The sequence below is a fragment of the Rhamphochromis longiceps genome, linkage group LG19 (assembly GCF_057381845.1).
Source record: "Rhamphochromis longiceps isolate RC_006_pf linkage group LG19, R_longiceps_female_GT1.1, whole genome shotgun sequence".
Lineage (NCBI taxonomy): Eukaryota > Metazoa > Chordata > Actinopteri > Cichliformes > Cichlidae > Rhamphochromis > Rhamphochromis longiceps.
The window spans coordinates 30,745,446-30,766,233 of NC_140575.1; the positions used below are offsets into that span (position 1 = coordinate 30,745,446).

Consider the following 20,788-nt stretch of genomic DNA (forward strand, 5'->3'; position numbering starts at 1 on the left):
GATTTTTAATGCAAAGTAAAACATAGCAGAATGCGCATTAAGTTAATAACATCTCACTCTCTTAGTTTACAATTACATAAATATTGCCGTAAGCCATAATGGTAAGCAAAGATCTGCTGGAACTTGTCATACAATTATAGTACTCTGGTCTGTAGACTTTGGGGAAGTGCGCTGGACCACTCCTCTTTCAGTATCGTAAGATTTACGAGCCAAGAATGTTTCGAAAGGGCGGTACTTTTTACTTATTATTTGTAATGTGATGACATGTGGCCTTCGGTGTGCCACGAGTCTCAAAATGAACGCTCCTTAGCAGGCTGACTGTGACCCGCCCCCGCGAACCAGAAACAGCAGATTCTCTGTGACGGATAGCGCAGAAGAAAGCCGGGTTGGAGCTGCCCTGGGAAGGCAGGAGTGTGCTGGTGTCAACGCAGAGCAACGCCATTTCACTACTAGCTAAGGGAACAGCAAACTGAAGCTACAGGTATTTCTAGCGGCTGTTTCTGGAAATCTTCTATTCGTTTCTTGTGAAAAAAGCTGCTCATCCCGTACTTAGCACAGCTTAGCTCTTCACGTAGGCCTGGGAACGGCCCTCAGGACTTTAACGGAAGGATGGGGACGGGTCAGAGATTTCAAGAGACACGGAGGCTAGGATCTGAGGAGGAATGAGGCCCGTGTGGGCAAATGTCCACCCCTCCAGAGAGTGTGAAAGAGAGTCAAAGTATTTCGGCTAACATTTGTGTGGTCAGTTCTGTCGCCTCTGTACTAATTGGATTGGGCAGCTAAGGCTAGTGCCTTGCTGTCGTTAGTTTGCTAGTTAGCTAGCCCATTCATAGTGTTGAGCTATAGCCACCTAGTCGAACTTAAAAAGTGGTGACGGCTCTTTTCGCTCATGGATTTATACACAGTAGCAACTGTTTATGACCGTGGCCGGAACACAGTTAATGTCCAGCAGTTGGACATTATTGCTCGTCATTCTGGGAAGTCATCTTTGTGACATGTGTTGTCTTTTCTTTCGTTTTCGAGGTTTATTTGAGTATGACGTGTGATAAATGACCTAGCTGGGCTAGCTTAGGCCACTTCTGCTTTTTCTGTGATTACATGCTGCGATCATTGACAGTGTTCCTCTAAGTGTAAGAATAGCTGCCATTGCTGACTAGTCAGCACAAGGCCCACGATGCTACGTGTGGCATGACCTAGCATGCTGGGACATTTAGGGCTCAGCTGGTAAATGTTGAGGTGACTCGGGGCTATATCACCAAGTTTAGGTGCTGGCAAGCACAATAAAAAGGGATTATAATGGGGTTAGCGACCAAACACGTTACTGTTGAAAAGTGAGACTTTGTTAAACTGACTTTTACTCACTAAGTAAACACAAAACTAAAGTACGTCTCTGAAGGAGCTTGAGATTTCTTCCAAGACCTCACTGCCCCTATTTTAAAAAGCCTTTAGGGTTATGCCTCAGCTCCCTCTCTCTTTTGATGAAAGCATTGTTAGCTTTGCTTTACAACAGTGCTCGTTTTAGTTTCTTTGAGGTCTGTCTGTAGATGGGTTCTAATCTGAAGTGTTTTACTGTTGACATACTTTCCTGGATAAAGCCTGACAGGCAGGATCATATCCTTGCAGATAACCTTTTTGTTAATGTTTTCTAATAAAACCAAAACCACAGTCACTGTGTACTTTGGTACTTTCTGTAGTTTATTGCCAGAAGATTGATAAAGATGAATGTCAGTATTCAGAGAGAGCCAACTTCCATTTGACTTAACAATAAATCTAAGGTAGATTATTTTAATTGCCTGACTATCAGACTCTTTGTGAGTAAAAGGTGTTGTTGGTGAATATGATATTTCTTAAATTTTAAGAATAAAACAACATATTACAACAGTCTAGCTAATCTATGCAATTATTATAAATCAGAATACAGACACAAAACATGTAAATAAAATACAAATGACATGTAGGGATGAGGTTGATATAATGGCATCTCATTTGAAGGGCAAAAAAACCCCCCCACGCTCAAGAGTTTACTTTATTAGACAATGGTGGAGGAAGTAGAAAAAACAGTGGTCCATTTTTAACCCCCCATTTGTTTGTGGTTTGTGCTCCTCTTTTCTGTCTTCTTACCCATTTACTCTCCAAATGGTAGGGCCTGTAAATTGCCCCTTCCTGACCCTAGTACTGCCAGATGTCACTTCCTGTTGAAAAGCAGGTCTTCTTTCCCACTGTCGCCAAGTGCTTACTCAGGGAAGACCATCTAATCATTGGAATTTCCCCTCTAATAATAAAGTCTTTGTCTTGAAGTGACTGTTGCTGTAACCCTGTACTAAACTTGAATTGAAAATGGCGCACTCTAAAGAAGCAATTTTCTTTTCATTACAAAGATGTTCTTCATCATTTCAAAGTAATTATAACATTAAAACATAAAGGTAAAGTGACTGCTAGTGCACCTCCTACAGTTTGTCGTGAACATTGACTTGCTGCTAGAAATAAAAAATCCTGCAGATACAGTCGTTACAGTCATAACGATTATATGAATTTATTATGTTATTACCACTTAATTACATTTTGTAACACATTTTCATTTGGCCGTCTCCCCACCATTCTACTGTAGGTTTGATCCAGAAAAATAGTTTTCATTTTTCATAGTGTTTATTAAACTTACATTGGCTATATAATGTATTGTAGAGAAACTGCACACTTGCTAAAAAAGCTCAATTTTTCTGTAGTGTCCTGGACTATAGATGTGTTTTAAAATGACTTGTTGCCTATTATACATTTATTATGTATGCATGGCCTGATTTTCAATTACTCTCTGTATTGCTTTTTGGATCTGATAGTTATCAGGAGTTGTCTCTGTGTCCATGTCTGCCAAAATCAAGAGGGCTGGCCAGCCAAGTGGTTAGATTCCGGGGAGCCAATAACCCGGGAGGGCTTTGTCCTGCGGGCTCATTTTGATGCTGGAACAAGCCTCAGGCCGTACAAAAAAAATCTCATGCACCTTCCAGTCTGAGGCTAGGGACTCAAAGCAACCAAGCCTCATACCTTCATACTGCTTACCCCACCCACACTTTAAATACCAGGAAGAAACGCGGAGTTATTTTGGCACATAATGTACTCTGGCATGGGAGTGTCCTCTAATATGCAATCAGCAATTTCCTGATCTAGCAGCAACTGAAAGTTAATGATTTTATTTACACTAGAAACTTGTGTTTGTAGTACATAGTTTAAAAGGGCTTCTTTATGTTTTGACCTTTTTTTAATATATAAAACCTGCAGTGTGTTCCAGGTAGTTAATGCTTGGGGCAGTCTCATCCAGAACTGTGAAATATATTTTTGGTTTTTAAGTGTTTCTTATTGGTTCAAGTGTAAAGCTTTAACGCTGAATGAATGGCACATTTTCTAATGAGGTCACAGATAAGATACCTGTACAAAAGACCAGCACAGAGTAAAATCTCTTATAAAGACCACATCTTGGTGCATGCTTTCACAGATATGTCTTTGCACACCGTTTATGTTTTCTGTGAGTGTGAAGGAATTCAGTCCTTGGGTTGGTTGAATAAGACAGCCATTTTCAATCAATTATTAAGATGAGACAATCTGATGTATTTGAGTCAAAGTAAAAGTAAAAATGTTATATAATAAAAACTGGACCCAAAAAAAAATGTTTCAAAGATGTTACATAATGGGGAGCTCGTAGTTTGTTCACAGGAAAGGCGTGCTGTTTCAAAGACAAACAATTTTTCAAAATTGGATCAAATAGTAGTCATAATGAGCCTGATGTGTTTTTATGTGCTGCGTGTAATGGGAAGGGTTGGGCGAGGCAGGGAGGGGAGAAGGGAGTGAAACAGTATCAACATTATACTAAGCCTGCCAGTCCACAGGAAGCCCTGCAGTGGAAAGTTATTCTTAAATGTATTATCATGGGTAATCTGCTTATTCCAAATTACTAAAGACGTCTGCTCTACAACAGTGACTCCTACGCTGTATTGCTGCCACAAATCTTGAGTATAGTGGGATTGTGTCGCACTTCAGGTCACTCACTGTCGCTGCCACTCTGCATTGTTAGACACAATACTGCTGCCGTCACCCAGGGCTTAACTTACCCCCACTGTCAAAACACGGTGGTTTAATTTTTGTGATAAGTCGCCGTTTTGCACGTGGTGTCATTGTGTGTTGATTTGCAAGAGGTACTTTGCAGCAATGTTGTAAAACGGTTCGTTATTTATTTATTTTTAGTAAAGTTGCTGCCATTGCTGGAAATTTGCAAAGGATGTGACAAAAACATCTTATCGGGGCGATTAAAGCGAAAAAGATATGAACTAGGGAGGAAAAACTGGAGCCTAAAGGGGAAATTTAGGGGGGAAAATGCCAGTTTGTGCTAGTTTATTCTTGCTGCATAGCCTTGAGGAGTCAGCTCAAACTCACCACATAGTTCCTAGAAATATCTTTGGCAGATGCAAAGCTGATGATGTCTTAGGACCACTTGACTCTGTAAACTCTGTTTGGGGTGGAAGAACATCATCTTCTTTTGGCTTTATGCAGGCGGGGGCCGAACTGCAGCTGCAGCAGATCTCATCCTGTGACACTTGGACGTAGGTGTATTTTTGCCCCTTGCAAATCCGGTCCGATATGAGTTTAGAATAACCACCGTGTCATTCTTGTGGGGGCTGAAAGAGGGAGGTGACTATTTAAGACACCGTGAGCCATTTTCTTTTTAGCCTAGTTGCCTTTCTAATGATCTTGACCTATTTGGTCCCCTTTTAAACCAGGGCAAACAAAGTTGAGTCTCACAGTCAGTGTTTTAGGCACAGGCGTGTCTCTCTGTACACAAGTTACACATGTGTACATACGTTAAGCTGTGTGGCTGGGGGACTGTCTTCTAATTGGATCATATTGCTAAGAGGGGGCAGGGTGTGAAGAAGAAGAATCTCCTCTCCTACCTTCTCAGCATTACTGGTGTGCTTACACTCCGGCCCCTATGTACACCTATCATAATCAATTTCCACTCATGAACTCTGCCTAGAGAATCAGGTCTGAACACTGTTCTGAGGTCTATAACCAAAGAGTTTGTGTAAAGATGCATGCAGTTTCAGGGTCTGAATAGTGAATTCAGTGTCCAAGTGAATTAAACCGGGATTCTTTTCTGTTTTCAAAAAGATGTCAGTTTGCAAGGAGATCTATAGCTCTGTCCTTCACTCTCCTGTCTGTGAGCTCAGTAAGCAGTTTCCTGTTGAGTCTGTTTTTGCAGTTGCAAGTTTCAAATCTTTGTGAATGCAGCATGTTGTTCATTCTGCGTATTCTAGTCCCCATTAAAATCAAAAGGCAGATAAACTGGGATATTTTTTTACAGTGTGACTGAAAAAGCGCTAGCCTGTGAGAATGCAATTTCTTAGCCTTTGTGAGGGATCCACCCTTCACTTGTCACATTCAGCCATCACTCTGGCTCCTGTGACTGAAACTTAATATGCTCGCTGAGAGACCAGCCAGACTTGTTAGATGGAAAGCAGCAGCAAGCTGACTGAGTGTATAAATCCTATAAATCTCATTATATCAGTTTCAATGTTTGAGCAGTTTATCCCCTCGGGATCTGCTATTTAGCTGTCTTTATCAGTCTATTAGACTTTATCTATTAAAATTTCAAACCAATATTAAGTGTAAATTGAACAAGATAAGTTTCCTAAACTAAGCTTGGTTTTGTTTTTCTTGGGTTATTGTCCACTTTCAGAATGGCGGTGGATATCTACGACTCTCAGTACCTGCTCATCCTGGCCCCTTCACTGGTCATCGCCCTCATGTTCCTCTTCTTCTGGCTTTTCATGAAAGAAACCTCCTACGATGAGGTGCTTGCTAAGCAGAAGCGTGACCTCAAGTTGCCACCAAGCAAGCCAGACCCCCGTAAAAAGAATGAAAAGAAGAAGAGCAAGAAGAAGGAGAGCTCCAGTGGGGGAAGCGGCGGAGGAACCGGAGGTGGGGGGGAGTCAGAGGAGGATTTGCGGGATTTCGATGTGGCTGAAGGTGCCAACAGCTCCACTGTGGAGGTAGAGGAGGAACCTGTGTCAGCTGCTACCCCTGATCCTGCTCTACCTACACCCACTCCCTACGTGCCTGTTTCGGTGTCACCAGAGGCTCCTACTGGTCTGAGAGAGAGAAAGAAGAAGGAGAAGAAGGCTGCCAAAGCTGCTGCTGCCGCCGCCGCCGCTGCTGCTTCCGCCGCCACCACAGTTTCTCCCTCTGAGGAGCCAGAAGTGAACGGCTCCAAGCCAGTCAGCTGCAAGACAGAGGCACCATTGGCTGCAAGCAAACAGTCCAGCACACCCTCACCGAAACGTGAGGTTCAGGTCCAGATCCAAGCTGTTCAGGCTCCCGTTCAAGCTCAGACACCTCCCCAGATTTCTGGGAAAAAGAAGGAAAAGAAGAAACAAAAAGTGGAGTCTGGTTAGTAACCAAGGGTAATGTTTAAAATGGTTGCAGTTTTGTTTTTTGGGTTTTTTTTTGAAAAAACATGAGAACTGCAAGTAGCAGTTTCATTTGGTTAGTATTTGTTTGAAATTACAGCAGTTGTGGTGAAATTGAGAAGATATATTGCTGTAGTTGCTACTTTCTCAAGTTCGGATATTTGTGCCAGTAACTTTAATGATAATCGAGCATTCTTATTTAATCAATCAAGGCAACCTGAGAAGGTTTTCTGAACTTGCCGTCCTGTCTTTCCAGCAGATGAGCAGCATACAGAGGTTAAAGTGGAGCAGGCCCCAGCTACTGTCAAGAAAGAAGCTCCCATTGTGGCTGAAACCAAAGTTTTAGATGGTGCAACTCAAAGCGTGACCACTGGCAAAAAGAAGAATTCTGCCAAGAAGCAGAAAACTGATCATGGTAATGATGATAAAATATTGCATTATTAATTAATAACATTAAATTTGAAGAATTTGGCTCTATTAAGACTCTAAAGACAAAATCTAATAAAGAGTATTTTCTGAAATCCAGTTGATGAAGCCCATATTTTGCCAGACTCAGCAGCTTCTGCTAACCACCAGACAGCCCATAACGATGACGCACCATCCAAAGGGTCTGGCAAGAAGCAGAAAAACGAGACTGATAAGGGTAAGAGGTGAAAGCGTGGGTTTTTAATCCCAAAATATTTGTAAGCCCTTTTAAACTCAGTTTCTCGTTTTTGCTGGCCTTAACAGAGAACACAGAGGTGAAACTGAAGGAGCTGCTCTCCGGTCTGTCCAGCCTGGCTCTGTCAGATGCAGAGGCCGTCAGTGTGATGGCTCTACTGCGAGAGAAGAGCCCTAATGCCGTGGACGCCTGGCACAAGGTGAGAGATTAATAAGAGATAAGCTGAATTGGGTGCTGTCACAAACAACATTCCACACTGTTTGCATTTGGCAGGCCACCCAGTGTTTGTAGTTGGACTTTCTATGCCTTCTTTTAAAATGTGTTCTCTTTTGCTGACAGTCCTCAACTAGGCCTGACCCGACTGCCCAGGAAAGGGAAAAGCTTCTGACAACTCTGCAGGAGGAGGCCTCCATTGCCAAAGACAAAGTGAAACAGCTCAGTCAGGTCTAGAGTCCAATCTTTTTCTTTCTTTTTTTTTCTTTTTTTTTGTTCCCCCTAATGATTGTGACATGACTGATTTCCTTCCAACTTAATCTCTGTAATGCTGGAATAATTCCGCTTGGTTCAGTAAAATGCTTAATTTATCTTCATACTTTGCTTCAGGAGCTGCAAGTTGAGAAGCAGAAGACAAACAGGGTGGAATCAATGATGAGGGAGCAACGCGCAGCGATGGAGAAAGAACTGGGCAGTATGCAGGTCAAAGCACAGGGCACCTACCAAGAGCTCCAGACAATGCAAATAAAGGTGAAGCCTTACATTTCAACTATTTTCAGTACAGCAAGTACTGGCTTGTATTATACTTGATAACACTTGGGTAACTGCTAGTGTTGTTTAAGAAATGAGGAATTTCAAAAATGTGAAGAAAAAAACTTCTGGCAGCTTCTTTGGCACTCCAGAGAGAGTTGGTGAAGACTCAGTACTGTTAATTGTGTGTAGTTTCAGCAGGTGAGGGAGCAGCTGGAAGGCCAGATCAGTCGATTGCAGCAAGAGAACAGCATCCTGAGGGACGCAGTCAGCTCCGCCACCAACCAGATGGAGAGCAAGTCAGTGTTACACAGCTGTTCACGCTCCCTAGAGTTCCATACATCTCTCATGCTCAGCGTAGTGAAGCATAGTGATTCCAGCTATCTCTCTTAGTCACCTCATTGTCTTTTTACCTTATCTTTCGTTACACAATAGTCTAAGCTATTTGTAGAATGCTTCTGCTGCAATTTCCCATACATATCCCTTAACAAACGCATTTTCGTGTCATGTACGTGTGCTTGATAGGAATTCGGCCGAACTAAACAAGTTGCGTTCCGAGTATGCCGGCCTGATGAAAGAGCTATCAGACAGCAACAGCAAGCTGCAGCAGGAGGAGCACCAGAGGAAGTCACTGGAGGTCAGCTACAAGCAGAACGTGTCCCAGCTGGAGGTACGCTAATCCAGATGCACGGCGTGTTTATTTAGCCTGTGCTTCAGTTTCCCCAGCTGAGACAAAAATGAACCGAGTTGTGCAAAACCTGGTCATGCTTCAAATCTGGTTAGCGGGTGTGGCAGCATTACTCGGGAAATGGGAGGAGGTTGTAGTGGAAGTCCCGGTGAGGGTTATGGGAAACAGAACCTGAGCTGGAAGGATTTTTGTTGCCTTTGGAAGCAGGAATGTTTGAGGCTTTGTGCTGTGTATAAACAACACTTTTCTTGCTAGACACTCAGATGAGCCTTTCCCGGCTTGTCGCAGACCACGATCATAAGATGGAGATTTAAATTGCTGGCTCGACACAAACAAGTCTTGGCAAAGAGCCTTAGTGCGAGAATTACACTGTGTAGGAAAAAAATCAGAGAAAGAATCTGCACATAAGCCTCTAGATATTCTGATGGATTTCATAAAGTTTTAATTTCCTCTGCAAAATTTATACGATCGCGCAATTCCAATGAAAATGTATGGAAGGAAGGTGTTCACAGAGTTTGTATCTGTCTCCAGGCACAGCTGCAGGATGCTAAGCGCCGCTGGGAGGAGCTGCAAAACTTTATCCACAGTGTCAATGCCGAAAGAGAGAAAATTCAGACCTCCAAACAAGGTGATAAAACATAACATTGCACCACACAAAAGTTTTAATTCTTGTGAACCCTAAAAAAAAAAAATGATGGTGGCTCAGTGACGGCTGTCGTGTGGTTGCAGAGCTCCACAATCAGCTGCTGGCAGTTGAGGCTGAGATGAGCAACAAGAACAAGGAGATCCAGACTCTACACAGCAGCCTGACTGAAGCTGTGGTCTCCAAGGACCGGCTGGAACAGAAAGTGAGGGAGCTGATGGAAATGTCCAAGCACAGTATGCAGGACGACTCGCTCCAGGCCCGAGTTCAGGTGTGCTCACAACTCGCAGTGCCAAACCTGCAGCAAGAAAAATGAAACTTATTGTAGTTACATGGAATGATATCAAAATGGATGTGAATGATCTTATAGTCCTCAACCTAATGCTCACTAATGACTTGTGTTTAACAGGAACTTATGAATGAGAACAAAAGTCTTCAGGTCCAGATCTCTACGCAGGTAAATGGGTCAACTTCACACACTTATCATTTAAAGTCAATATGGGATGAGTACCTAGATGGCTGTGTGTGTGTGTGTGTGTGTGTGTGTGTGAGAGAGAGAGAGAGAATGTAGGCTAATGACATTTCTGTTTGATATCTAGGCCACTCATGTCTCCCACATTGAGGAGCTGCAAAAGCTGTAAGAAAGATTTCATCTTCTCAGATATTGTGGATCACATTCCAGGCTGTATCACTGAGCTATATTTCATCTTTCCCTGTGTTGTTGTTGTTGTTGTTGTTGTTTTTCTTTTTTGCCTAGTCTGGCTGAAAAAGAGCTGCAGCGAAAAAGTCTGGAGGATTCTCTAAATGCTGAGAGGAGCAGTGGGGCTAGTAGAGAAACTAACATGCAGGTATTTTCAGAAGAGCACTTCACTACAGCTTCTCTTACTAACATTGTACCAGTTCATTAGTTTGCAGGAATGTGTTGCTGTGTTGAGTGGAAATGTAGTTTTGAAATCCTCTTCCCCACGGGAAGAGGGCATGCTCAGATTTGCAGATATTTTGGGTTCAGATGACAAATTGATTTAATGCACTTCCTGGTATTGTAAACCTAAGACAGAATTAGGAATTCTTTATAATTTCCAAGTGATTGCACAGTATGTCAGATCCTCCCCTGTCTTGGCATAATAAGTGTCGCCTGCATTCATCTGCAGGCCTTGCACAATGAGAACATGTCACTGAAGGCAGAGATTCAGAATCTGCAGGCACAGATTTCTGATCAGGTTAGTTGTGTTGCTTTGCTTTACTGTTTAAGAAAAAAAATCCACTATATGTTGGTGTGGGTTTTTTGTTTGTTTGTTTGAGAGGTTGTTTTTCATTTAAAACAATCTACTTTTGGATGTCCTCTTGCAGACTGCATCCCAGCTGGCTTTGGACCAGTTCCAGAAGAGGTGGGTATGAGAACTGGAACACATTTTAAATACACCAGCGTCTTAATCTGTCTATGAAATAAATGATCCATAATTCTTTGAACAGTGTCCGGGAGAAGGAGGAAAACATGAAAACTGTAGAGGGCCTGTTGGAGAAAGGGTTGATTGAGGTGGCCAACAAAGAGGAGGAGCTTAAGGTATCTGTTTTCTCTAAAAGACACAATCAAAACATGCTGGCTCATATAAACATATTTATCTGACCACAGCTTCCCCTAAGTAAAAAAAAAAAAAGGTAAAATGGCCTGTATTTATATAGCGCTTTACTAGTCCCTAAGGACCCCAAAGCGCTTTACATATCCAGTCATCCACCCATTCACACACACATTCACACACTGGTGATGGCAGCTACATTGTAGCCACAGCCACCCTGGGGCGCACTGACAGAGGCGAGGCTGCCGGACACTGGCGCCACCGGGCCCTCTGACCACCACCAGTAGGCAACGGGTGAAGTGTCTTGCCCAAGGACACAACGACCAAGACTGTCCAAGCCGGGGCTCGAACCGGCAACCTTCCGATTACAAGGCGAACGCCCAACTCTTGAGCCACGATCGCCCTAAGTGACTCTGCATAATACTGTTGGCCTGCTAACCACAATCTTTAATTGATATGAAGTCTTAAACTAATTTGTTTCCCCTAATATAGACTGCAAGGAAAGAGAATGAGTCACTTCAACAAGAAATTGAGGACCTTAAGAAAAAGATGGATAAACAGGTGGGTTCTAAAATGATTATTAAGAAGTATTTCCTGAATTTTTGATTCCTATTCTGTATATATATTTTTTCCTTTTTTCTTCCCTCTAACTAAAGGTGTCTTCAGAGCTGATGGTGGAAGAACTCCAGAGCAAGTAAGATCAATAAAGTTTATTTTGATTATTTAGTACAAAGGTTTAGTTCCAACCATATCCTATTCATGAAAACAAAGGCTACTACTGACTCTGTAAGCATATAAAAAAACGACTTCCCCCTGGCAGTCCAGGACACTCCTAAGACACACCCCTCATAGTAGCTCTTTCAACATCCATTCCCATTGGAACAAGAGGCTTTCTATTGTTGAATGTCCTCTCATTGTTGATATTGTGAAGATAAGCAGATTTCACAGGCTTTACAATATATTGACCCTTATTTTATTGTGCTTCAAAGGATCCAAGAAAAGGAAACAAAGCTGAAAATGGTGGAGGAAAGTCTACAGGCAGCACAAGACAGCAGCTCGGCCAGAGAGAAGACAGTTGAGGTGCAGCCCTTTCCTTGTATCAGTATAAACAGTTTGGCAGATTTCAAAAGACCCTTTCTTCACATTGTTCTTCAGTGTTGTCCTTGTTTGGGCTCTTGTCTGAATCAGTTTTTGTCTCACAGGCTCTGGAGCAGCAGTTGGCTGCCTTGCAGGCAGAGATGGAGCAGCTGAGACAGAAGGAGACAGCAGAAGCGCTGACCAGCTCTGCTACTCAGCTCCAAGAACTCCAGGCTCAGTGAGTTAAATCAGCACCTCAGTGTAAGCTCCCTACGCACACGCCTTTCAAATCCGACTTTTGATGACCAACATTTGACCAACAGGCTGGTGGGAAAGGACCAGAAGATCCAGACACTACAGAGTGAGCTGGAGGCAAGGACGAAGGAGCTAAGCGAGAAGATTCAGCAGGTACAGCAACAGTGCTCATGTTACACATTTTCTGGCTAAAATCATCCAGATGTCATTTGAGGAGGGGGGGGCTCTCTTTACTATGTTAAAGGTTGTCGTCATGCTATAGCTTCTTTATTTGGCTGTTCCTATTTTAGTGTCATGAGATATTCAGTGCTGGTTTTCATTGTCTGTTTCTCTCCCGCACATATAGCAGTCCCACACGGTAGTGCCAAGCCCTGAGCTCCTTACAGCGTGAGTAGTATTGCATGGCATATCAAAACAATACCAACGCTGTTTTATTTTTTAGGCCTGTTTACTGTATTGTACCGGAAGTGTGATCAGTTTTGTAATGTGTGGTTCTGCTGTTTTCTGTCAGGTTGTCAGAGAAGGAGAAACAGGTCTCCATTCTGCAGGCTGAGCTGGCTGAGCTGAGGAACACCGTAAACCTTCAAAGGAAGAAGAATGATGTAGGTTTCACATAGCAATGACCTGAACTGTGGAATGGCACAGGTCAAACCCTATGAGCAATCAGCCCTGCCCATTGTGTTTCACAAAGCACTCCCCCCACAGTGTTGCACACTGCATATATTCATTCTGCCTATTGTTGTCTGCCACTTGCTTTTTGTTCATTTTAAATAGTGCTTTTTTTCCTTGTTTTGTTTGTTTTAAACCAAATACACATTTTTCTTCAGCTCAGGTTGTGTATGTAACACGATTACACACACATCAGTTCAGTGTCTGTTTTGGATTGCTTAAGCTGAGCATTGCATAAGAGGGCTTCCAGCCTACTCTTGTTGTGCTCGCCGCTGGCCATGACTGTTTCAGCAAGCCTGTTTGTGCTTGTGGGTGATTCAGAGCATTAGAAACTCGTCTCTCTTATTTTTGAGAGAGGTTTATTTAATCTGAGAAGCATATAAACATATTTGTATTATTATATGCACACTATAGTTGAAGACACTTATTTTAATTAGAAATAAAACGAATATTTTTTTACTAAATATACCTGTGCAGGCTGTGCATGTTGTTTTAAACCACACATGGTGTCAGAGTAGGACTATCAAGACTTTTTGTTTTTTACATATTTTTAGCTAGTGGAGCATGGATGAGAAATGCCTTTGGTTCGTTTTGTTACTCTACCAGTCTTTATTTGAGGGTCACTGAATGCATTCCCCCCCCGAGGCTGAACTGAAAGTAGTATCTCTCTGGAACTGACCAAAACAGGAGCTTCGGGAGAAAAACTGGAGTGCAATGGAAGCTCTGTCAGCCACCGAGTCCATGCTTCAAGGGAAACTCAGCAAAGCTGTCAAGGTTCGACACCTCACCTCAGTCTGCTTCACTCTAGTTCCAATCTGATGCATCCCCCTCCGAAACGCTGTGTTTTGCCATAATCGACCCAGTGAAATTTCTTTTCTGCCATCATCCATAACAACGCTGCATACTCATTTACCTTCACTCCTCCCGCTCTGTTGTTTGGCCTCAACTTTTTAATTGGCTGTTTTTGAGCTGTTGAACTACAGTAATCTGCTCCCCCTCGGGCATCTCCGACTTTATTTAACAAATATTGGCCTCTTAAGTGTGTATACATAACTTTCCTTGACGCTTTTAAGTGTAAGAGGTTTATTTTTTCCTTTCCTTACCCAAAGCTTAGGTCGATGCTTGGAAATGAGTGTGCAGTGACTTAGAAATTCACTAGATGTCATTAGATTGAGATTCATTGTAATCATTTGCAGCTTCCTGTCGTCTCTCTGTCATGTGGCATGCTTTGTGACATTGTACTGTTAAGATCACCAGTTAATCAAAGAAAATCTGTTTAATTCAAATCTAGTCCTTTTTTCCCTTTTTGTATAAGAGAAGTGTTAACATTCAAAGCTTGTAATGAATATGCAGCAGTCCTCTAATGTTTCTCAATGCTCTGTTCTCACAACTGAAACATCTTTGTTCTCTATCAGGGTGAACAAAGTGCAACTAAATCAGCTGTTCTTTTCATGCATTTCTACTTCATGTAGAGTTTGCTCCCAGATAGCTGTGCTATTAAGAGTTACAGTAACGTTTATTTCAGTCATCCTCCTACATTAGGTGAGGGTACATGCCGAACTATCTGCACAGCAGCTGCTCTCCTGCCATTTGAGTACAGTAGAAAGCACCTTCTCGCGCCTGAGCCAGGGAGTTCCTTGGCAGCTGTTGTGTGCTATCGGTGCATGCTGGTTGGTTGTATTCAGCTCCACACTCTGTGTCAAAGCTGTCTTGTGACAGCGTGTTAATGCAAACAGTGGTTAGACAGCCAGCTGGCTCGTGTATGGCATGCGTTCCCCCTTTCAGACCTCAGAGTTGATGGTGTGTTATTAGAGGACTGATCAGTACTTTTTGTTTGTTGGCGAGTATCAAGGTAAATTTGTGAACACAAATGAGAGATGCTCTGAATCTGATGTGACACATGGCCTAGCTGTGGTCCATTGATGCTTATGGTTTCTCAGAGTAAATGGAACTGGGAGTGAGATTTTTGTTTTTTTGTCCTTTGATAACGAGCTGGCATTATAAAATTTGTGGGATTTTGATTGAAGCAGTCTGATCACTGGTTTGAAACAGATTGATGGGGGTTAAGAGAAAGTTGGTGGTTATATTTGCTTGGATGACCACTGGACCTTGTCATCGAAAATATCTTAAGTATTTAAACAGTCATTTGTTAATCTCCTCTTCTCTTTTTATTCCTTTACAATTTGCTCCCTACCTTCTAGGAGAACCAGACAGCGCTGGCTGTATGTCAGGCTGAGTGCCGAGATGTTCTGCACAGACTTCTGCCACATGTGCCTCTGCCTTCTGAACAGGTATGAGAGGAAACATTTACCTCTATGCTAAATGCATTTTTACACTACAGCTACATGTTTTGTGGTTGATGTTTACTTCATTTTTCCACCTTAATTGTCCTGTAGAACCATCAAGAATGGCTCCAAAGATTTGAAAGGGCAGCAGGTGAAAACTCAGCTCCACAATCCAGCCCTGGATCAGGAGACTCGGAGGTAAATTTGGAAAAAATGCAAAGTTGAACATCATTCCTTTTTCAAATGAGTCCATCAGTAAGTACGATCCACTTTCTAGGAACTGGCTGAGAAACTGAAAGAAGCTGAGGAAACTCAAAGGGTTCTACAGAAAGACTGTGAGACGTACAAGAAGGTTTTGGCAGAGACAGTAAGAGTTATTTTTATTTTGCTTTTGGGTTTGTTTGTTTGGGGGGGTTCTATTTTATTTTTTTTTTTAGGGGGGTGAGGGAGTTGCCATCAGTTGCCATTATGGCAGCACAGTGATCTCCCTTCCAAATGGAGCTGTCATTTCTGTTGTGTCCACAGGAGGGCATCCTGCAGCGCCTCCAGAACAGTGTGGAGCAGGAGGAGTCTCGCTGGAGGGTGAAGCTGGAGCTATCGCAAGCAGAACAAAGAGAGGTATGGATTCAGGTTTAGCAAGAGATAAAACTCCAAAATGCACAGTCACTGAAGTGAAATATTGAGAGTTCTCTCTCACTGGATTGTTCTTCTTTCTTTGATCTCAGATGAGCCAGAAAGTCGCAGCTTTGGAGCAAGAGGTCGAGAGACTAACTGATGAAGCAGAGTTGGAAAATGTCAGTAAACCAAACACACAAAAAGTCTACAATGTACACTCGCAAATGTCCTGTTAGAGCGGCTGTCATTTGTATCTCTGCTCATCTGTTGTGCTCTGTAGCTGAGAAGAGAAAAACAGCACTTGGAGTCTGAGTTGGAGAGGGCAGAGCGCGAGAGTGCCACTTATGTGACAGAAGTCAGAGAGGTGAGCAGAAACTGGACTCCTTCAGTCATGTTTAACCTCTTGAGGTGAACGTGCGACCTCTGTGTAACAGTTGAGCTGTTTTCACACATGCACCTTTACCCTGAACATTTGCAGAGAGCACCCAACAGAGGTTGCGTTGAGACTGCAAATGTTATATGCAGTCTGATTGGACATTAGACTACAGAGATGGCAGTTTAAGTCTTTGTAATGTCAGATCGCACTGATGTGTGGTTAGCACAGGTAACATCCTGGTGCATTCACCACTAGCTAGTGAATGTCATGTGCAAGGCTCTACCCACACAGCCCCCTCACTTTAAAAAGACTTAAGTATTTCCATGAGTGCAAATGTGTCCAATTTAGGCTATTTCAGCATTTTCTGCTCTGTGCTACATCTGAGAAACGGATAACTGTGAGAAATATCCCAAATTAAGTCTTGAAATTGTCCAAAGTTCATGTGTGAAAACTGCTCCATGTGTGGTGTTTTGTGGCATCCCACCGTTTGTTTATTCTGGGAATATAAAGTTCACACAGCACAGGTTTTTGTTTTGTGTGAATTTAATCACTTATGAATCTGGTTATCTGCAGTCATGCACAACTGGTTCCCTCTGCTTCATTTATGACCTTTTTTTTTTAGTTGTGGATGCCTTATGACTGCATAAACTGTGTGCTGGTAGTGCTGACCTGGTTCACCTATGACAGACCCACATTAAACAAAACCCTGTCAAACTCAATTTCAGCTCAAAGATCTGTTGACTGAATTGCAGACCAGACTTGATGGCTCATATACAGAGGCTATCAGACAGAATGAGGAGCTGACTTTGGTAAGCGTTGCTCACCCTCTAGCTAGAGCTCCTTTAAATCTTAGCCTTTATTGCACTCAGCAGTGGCGCGACACTGACTGCAACAGAACGGGGTTCTCTATCTACTGCAAAACTGTGGGTCATCATTCACAAACTCTGTAGATTTGGACTTGTATGGTGGAGTCATGAATAAGATTGGGGGGGGGGCCGGGGGGCGGGGTTTCCAGCTTCTGAGTGATGACTCACCTTTGAGTTATAATACTAACTCTTCTTTTTCTGCACCTGCACTCTACTTGTGTCTAACAAATGGCTTGCTAATTAAAAATCTTTCTCTGCCAGGCCAAAAGTATGCCTCCTCTTTGTCTATCACTTATAATTTAACTTCTCTGATGCCTTCAGGCAAGCCTTGCGTCTGTTTTGTCTGATAGTCACTGAATGTCTTCGGTGGTCATGAATCTTTAGTAGTTTTAAGCAATATTTTGGCTGTGTTCACTTCAACAATAGCACTATAAGAATGACAATCACGTTGCTATGTGGTTCATACCAATTGGTGTGCATTCCTTCTGTTCTTGTGTTAAGTGATTGACATAATGACTGGATTTATCTTACAGTTGTGGAAAAACTGAGACAGAAATGTGCAAAGTCTGGAAAGTTATCAGTGATACAGTCATTTCTTCTGAAGTACACACGAAGTATTGCAATGTCTGATAAAATTTAGGGAATTACTTTATTACTTAAACAGGACTTCCTGGATTATGATTCATCCTCTCAGCTTGTACCAAAAAGCCCACATGAGCTTAGTGCTATTTTTGGTTTGAACATTGTCTAAGCAGGCCCAGGGAAAAAATGAAATCTGTGCAAATGTTGAACTGTTTAATGTAGTTATGTTGGCAGGAGGATTTGTATATGTTCTGAAAAACTAGAAGCGGGACTCAAAGGCCAGGTCAACAGTGCAAAATATCTAAATGTCTGGTTTCTTTCCAGCTGAAAACCCAGCTCACTGAGACGCTGTCGAAGCTGGAGGCAGAAGAAAACGAGAGGCAAAAAGTGGCTGGTGACCTGTATAAGGTAACGGGAATGATCTGGATTTCATTACACTTCTGATAAAGGTCAAACTGCCAACCACAATGCTAACAAGCGGAAATTGCTGTCCCTTCATGCAGGCCCAACAGTCTGTTGATCTGATCCAAGGGGAGCTCTCAAAAGTGACAGACAATGCTGATGACTTGATCGAGAACAGCAGTCTGTCATCACAAAGAGTAAGGGCAGTTTGAGTGTTGTAACACTGTTGTGACACCAAATGTTTATGTAGTGACATCTGATCCTTTTAATGTCATGTTAAGACCAAAAAATTGTGTTTGTGACAGGAGGAGATTGACAGAAACGAGAAAATGACTGCAGGATTGGGTCAGACAGTCACCGAACTGCAGCAGCTGCTACAAACTGTCAGCCGGCAACTCACTAAGAGACAGGAGGGGGTGAGGCCTTTTGATCGTGCGCTTTGTTATTCACAATTGGGTATCATACTCCTGTCTTTCCTCTTGCCAATGAAGATTAAACTTTGCAATTGAATGTTTGTGCTTTCCCTCAGGAGGCTGATAAAGATCTGCCCAAGGTATAGTGAGACCCCCACGCAGCCACCCTGACTGTATTACAGAGACCACCTTTGACTTTCGGTCTCATCCTGACCACATCACAGCATACTGTCACACCCAGCCACTTCCTCCGTTTCAACCTCTATCACTGCACTTGTACTGTAGGCAGCCTCAAACTGACTCTGGCCAAAACGCTGGCAAACCACTCCCAGACTCACTGCTGGCCACAGAGGAGCAGGCAGAGGTTACAGTTAACTCCAGGCACTATACCAAAATACACACTATTCCACTCCCACCACATTCCTCTTCTTTTAGCAACAATGCCAGTTAATTTTTATTCTAAACTTAATGACATCCAGCATAATTTAAACTATGTGGAAACCATTCCTCTGTTTTAAATTGCTTGTATTTTTCACTGAAATCCTTTTGAGTACTGCAGTAGTTTTGTTGTTATTTGTGTTAAGAGAGGGCAGTGATACGAATTTCCAACTCGACTAAACAAACTTTGGTTTTTCAGTCCTTTTCTTCTTAACTTAAAGATATGTAGTGTTTAAATGTATCAGTTAGGACCTGCTGAAATACACTGTTGTTGATCTGTTTTCCTCCTGATCAGAAAACTATCCAACTGTGCATCCATTATGCATTTATTCATTCATAGCTCCATGTTATACCTTGGCTCAGTACTGGGTGGGAGAAGGGAGATCAGAAGAGGTCTCAGCATATCTGAAGGGTCACTACGTGACTGTAACTATGGAGATGCATGGACAAATTGTACTCAAGTCTGTACTGTAGCTCCAAACAGAAGGGAGTGTGTGTGACCCTGGCTGTGTACGGCCAGGTCAACAGTGTAGGGGTTTTTAATCCTACTGCAACTACTCTAGGAATAAGCGTCCCATATCATCTGTAATCAGCACTCGCTATATTGTTGCTAAGATCATTAACACTGAAGATTTTGTTCTTTTTGTAACGGGTGATGTTAATAAAAGGGATGCTTGATAAATCTGTTCAGCCTCCTGTGCTGCTTCCCCCCCCCCCCTTCTACCAATGCACTTCCCTCTTCTCGCCACAGTGGGGCAGCATATAACCTAAGTTGGAACTTGAATTGATTTTGTTTATAGCCTTAACAATCCTGAACATGGGGAAAGGAAAAGTCAAAGCTTCTGTTAATGGTGCGATTGCTAGCAGGTAAATTCAGCATGACAATGCAGAATAAACATGTCCATCATGCAGAGGCGTTATTCTGGGTAAGTGTTTTTGTATAATAGTAAAAAAGCTTGATATTGCGTGCCCTCAATAATGGAACATTTGGGGTGTGACCAGGTTCCTGTGATAGTAACATGCTGTATAATCCCTCACTATGGGACACTTTTTCTGCTTTGTGTGAGGCTTACAAATTCTATCAGCGGTACAACTCTTATGAAAGAACTAGTAGCTAAAATCTAGAACCTACCAAGGATGACACCTGTAATGCTGGAAAGTACCACTCTACTGTGATCATTTGAAAGTGAAATTTTACTATTCTACTTGAGCCCTTATAAAGGCACAAAGGCCTGGGTGTATTCTTTCTAAATTTTCCATATTTTCTTTGCCACCTCCGGCTTTTTATTTTTGACAAAAGGATAAATCTGCATGCGACTAGACATGACTTGACTGTGACTTCTCTTCGCAGAAAGCTCTTGCTCTCATCTTTTGCATGTTAAAAGGCCTTTAAAACAACAGGACTGTTGTGCTGCCTGGAGGAGGGGTGCGGGTCAGATCAGGAACACAGGCAACATGGAATCAGCACATTCCTCACATTCTCCCACACTGTCATGCTCCAGTCAGCTGACTGGAGGTCTAGCTGTTGCCTTCATGGAAACCTCGCGAACAAATATGCTTCACAGCATCTTTGATATGCTTGTTAAACTGGATCGCGCAGGAAGCACCTTTCACAGCCTGTTGTTGCAGACTGCTTAACCATGTGTGCACAACTGACTGCAAAGTGGGTATTTCCTACTATACAGTCATTTGCTTACACGCCTAAAAATGTACACGTTTGATAGTATATCTAAAATGAGGGATATTTTCTACAGTTCCGCCATTGTAATCAATATGATGTCCTTTGTGTGGAAATTGCAGAGATTTTAAAATGTCATAAATCTGAGGTTTCACTTTGTCAGACACATGCTCATTGTTTTCAAAGTCAAAAGTCAAAGTCAACTTTATTGTCAATTCTGCCACATGTACAGGACATACAGAGAATAGAAACTACGTTACTCTCAATCCCTAGATAAAATAGCAAATCACCTCTTGCATAGAGATGCTATCACGTAAAGCCTGCCAAAGAGCAGTGAGGAAGTTGACAGGGGCCTTGTGTTTCCTTT

At 42.5% G+C, this 20,788-nt stretch overlaps 1 protein-coding gene across 6 annotated transcripts; it reads left to right on the plus strand.

Moving 5' to 3' along the window:
- The first annotated feature begins 319 nt into the window (after nt 1–319).
- Nucleotides 320–19,429, plus strand: ktn1 (kinectin 1). 6 transcript variants are annotated; one of them, XM_085392071.1, is made up of 36 exons: nt 320–481; nt 5,723–6,432; nt 6,709–6,867; nt 6,979–7,095; nt 7,182–7,312; nt 7,453–7,557; nt 7,717–7,857; nt 8,059–8,156; nt 8,383–8,527; nt 9,077–9,173; nt 9,275–9,459; nt 9,598–9,645; nt 9,788–9,825; nt 9,946–10,036; nt 10,340–10,408; nt 10,539–10,576; nt 10,662–10,752; nt 11,258–11,326; nt 11,422–11,459; nt 11,755–11,845; nt 11,968–12,080; nt 12,166–12,250; nt 12,444–12,484; nt 12,609–12,699; nt 13,454–13,540; nt 14,968–15,057; nt 15,163–15,249; nt 15,329–15,418; nt 15,577–15,669; nt 15,777–15,845; nt 15,947–16,030; nt 16,768–16,851; nt 17,815–17,898; nt 17,994–18,089; nt 18,198–18,308; nt 18,422–19,429. In XM_085392071.1, the coding sequence occupies exons 2-36, from the start codon at nt 5,724–5,726 to the stop codon at nt 18,449–18,451; spliced, it is 3,795 nt and encodes a 1,264-aa protein (XP_085248197.1). In that variant the 5' UTR covers nt 320–481; nt 5,723; the 3' UTR covers nt 18,452–19,429. The 6 variants fall into 6 exon arrangements, with proteins under 6 accessions (XP_085248197.1, XP_085248199.1, XP_085248198.1 ...); XM_085392072.1 differs by having other exon boundaries at nt 321–481; nt 7,003–7,095; nt 8,050–8,156; XM_085392069.1 differs by having other exon boundaries at nt 322–481; nt 8,050–8,156.
- Nucleotides 19,430–20,788: the final 1,359 nt, after the last annotated feature.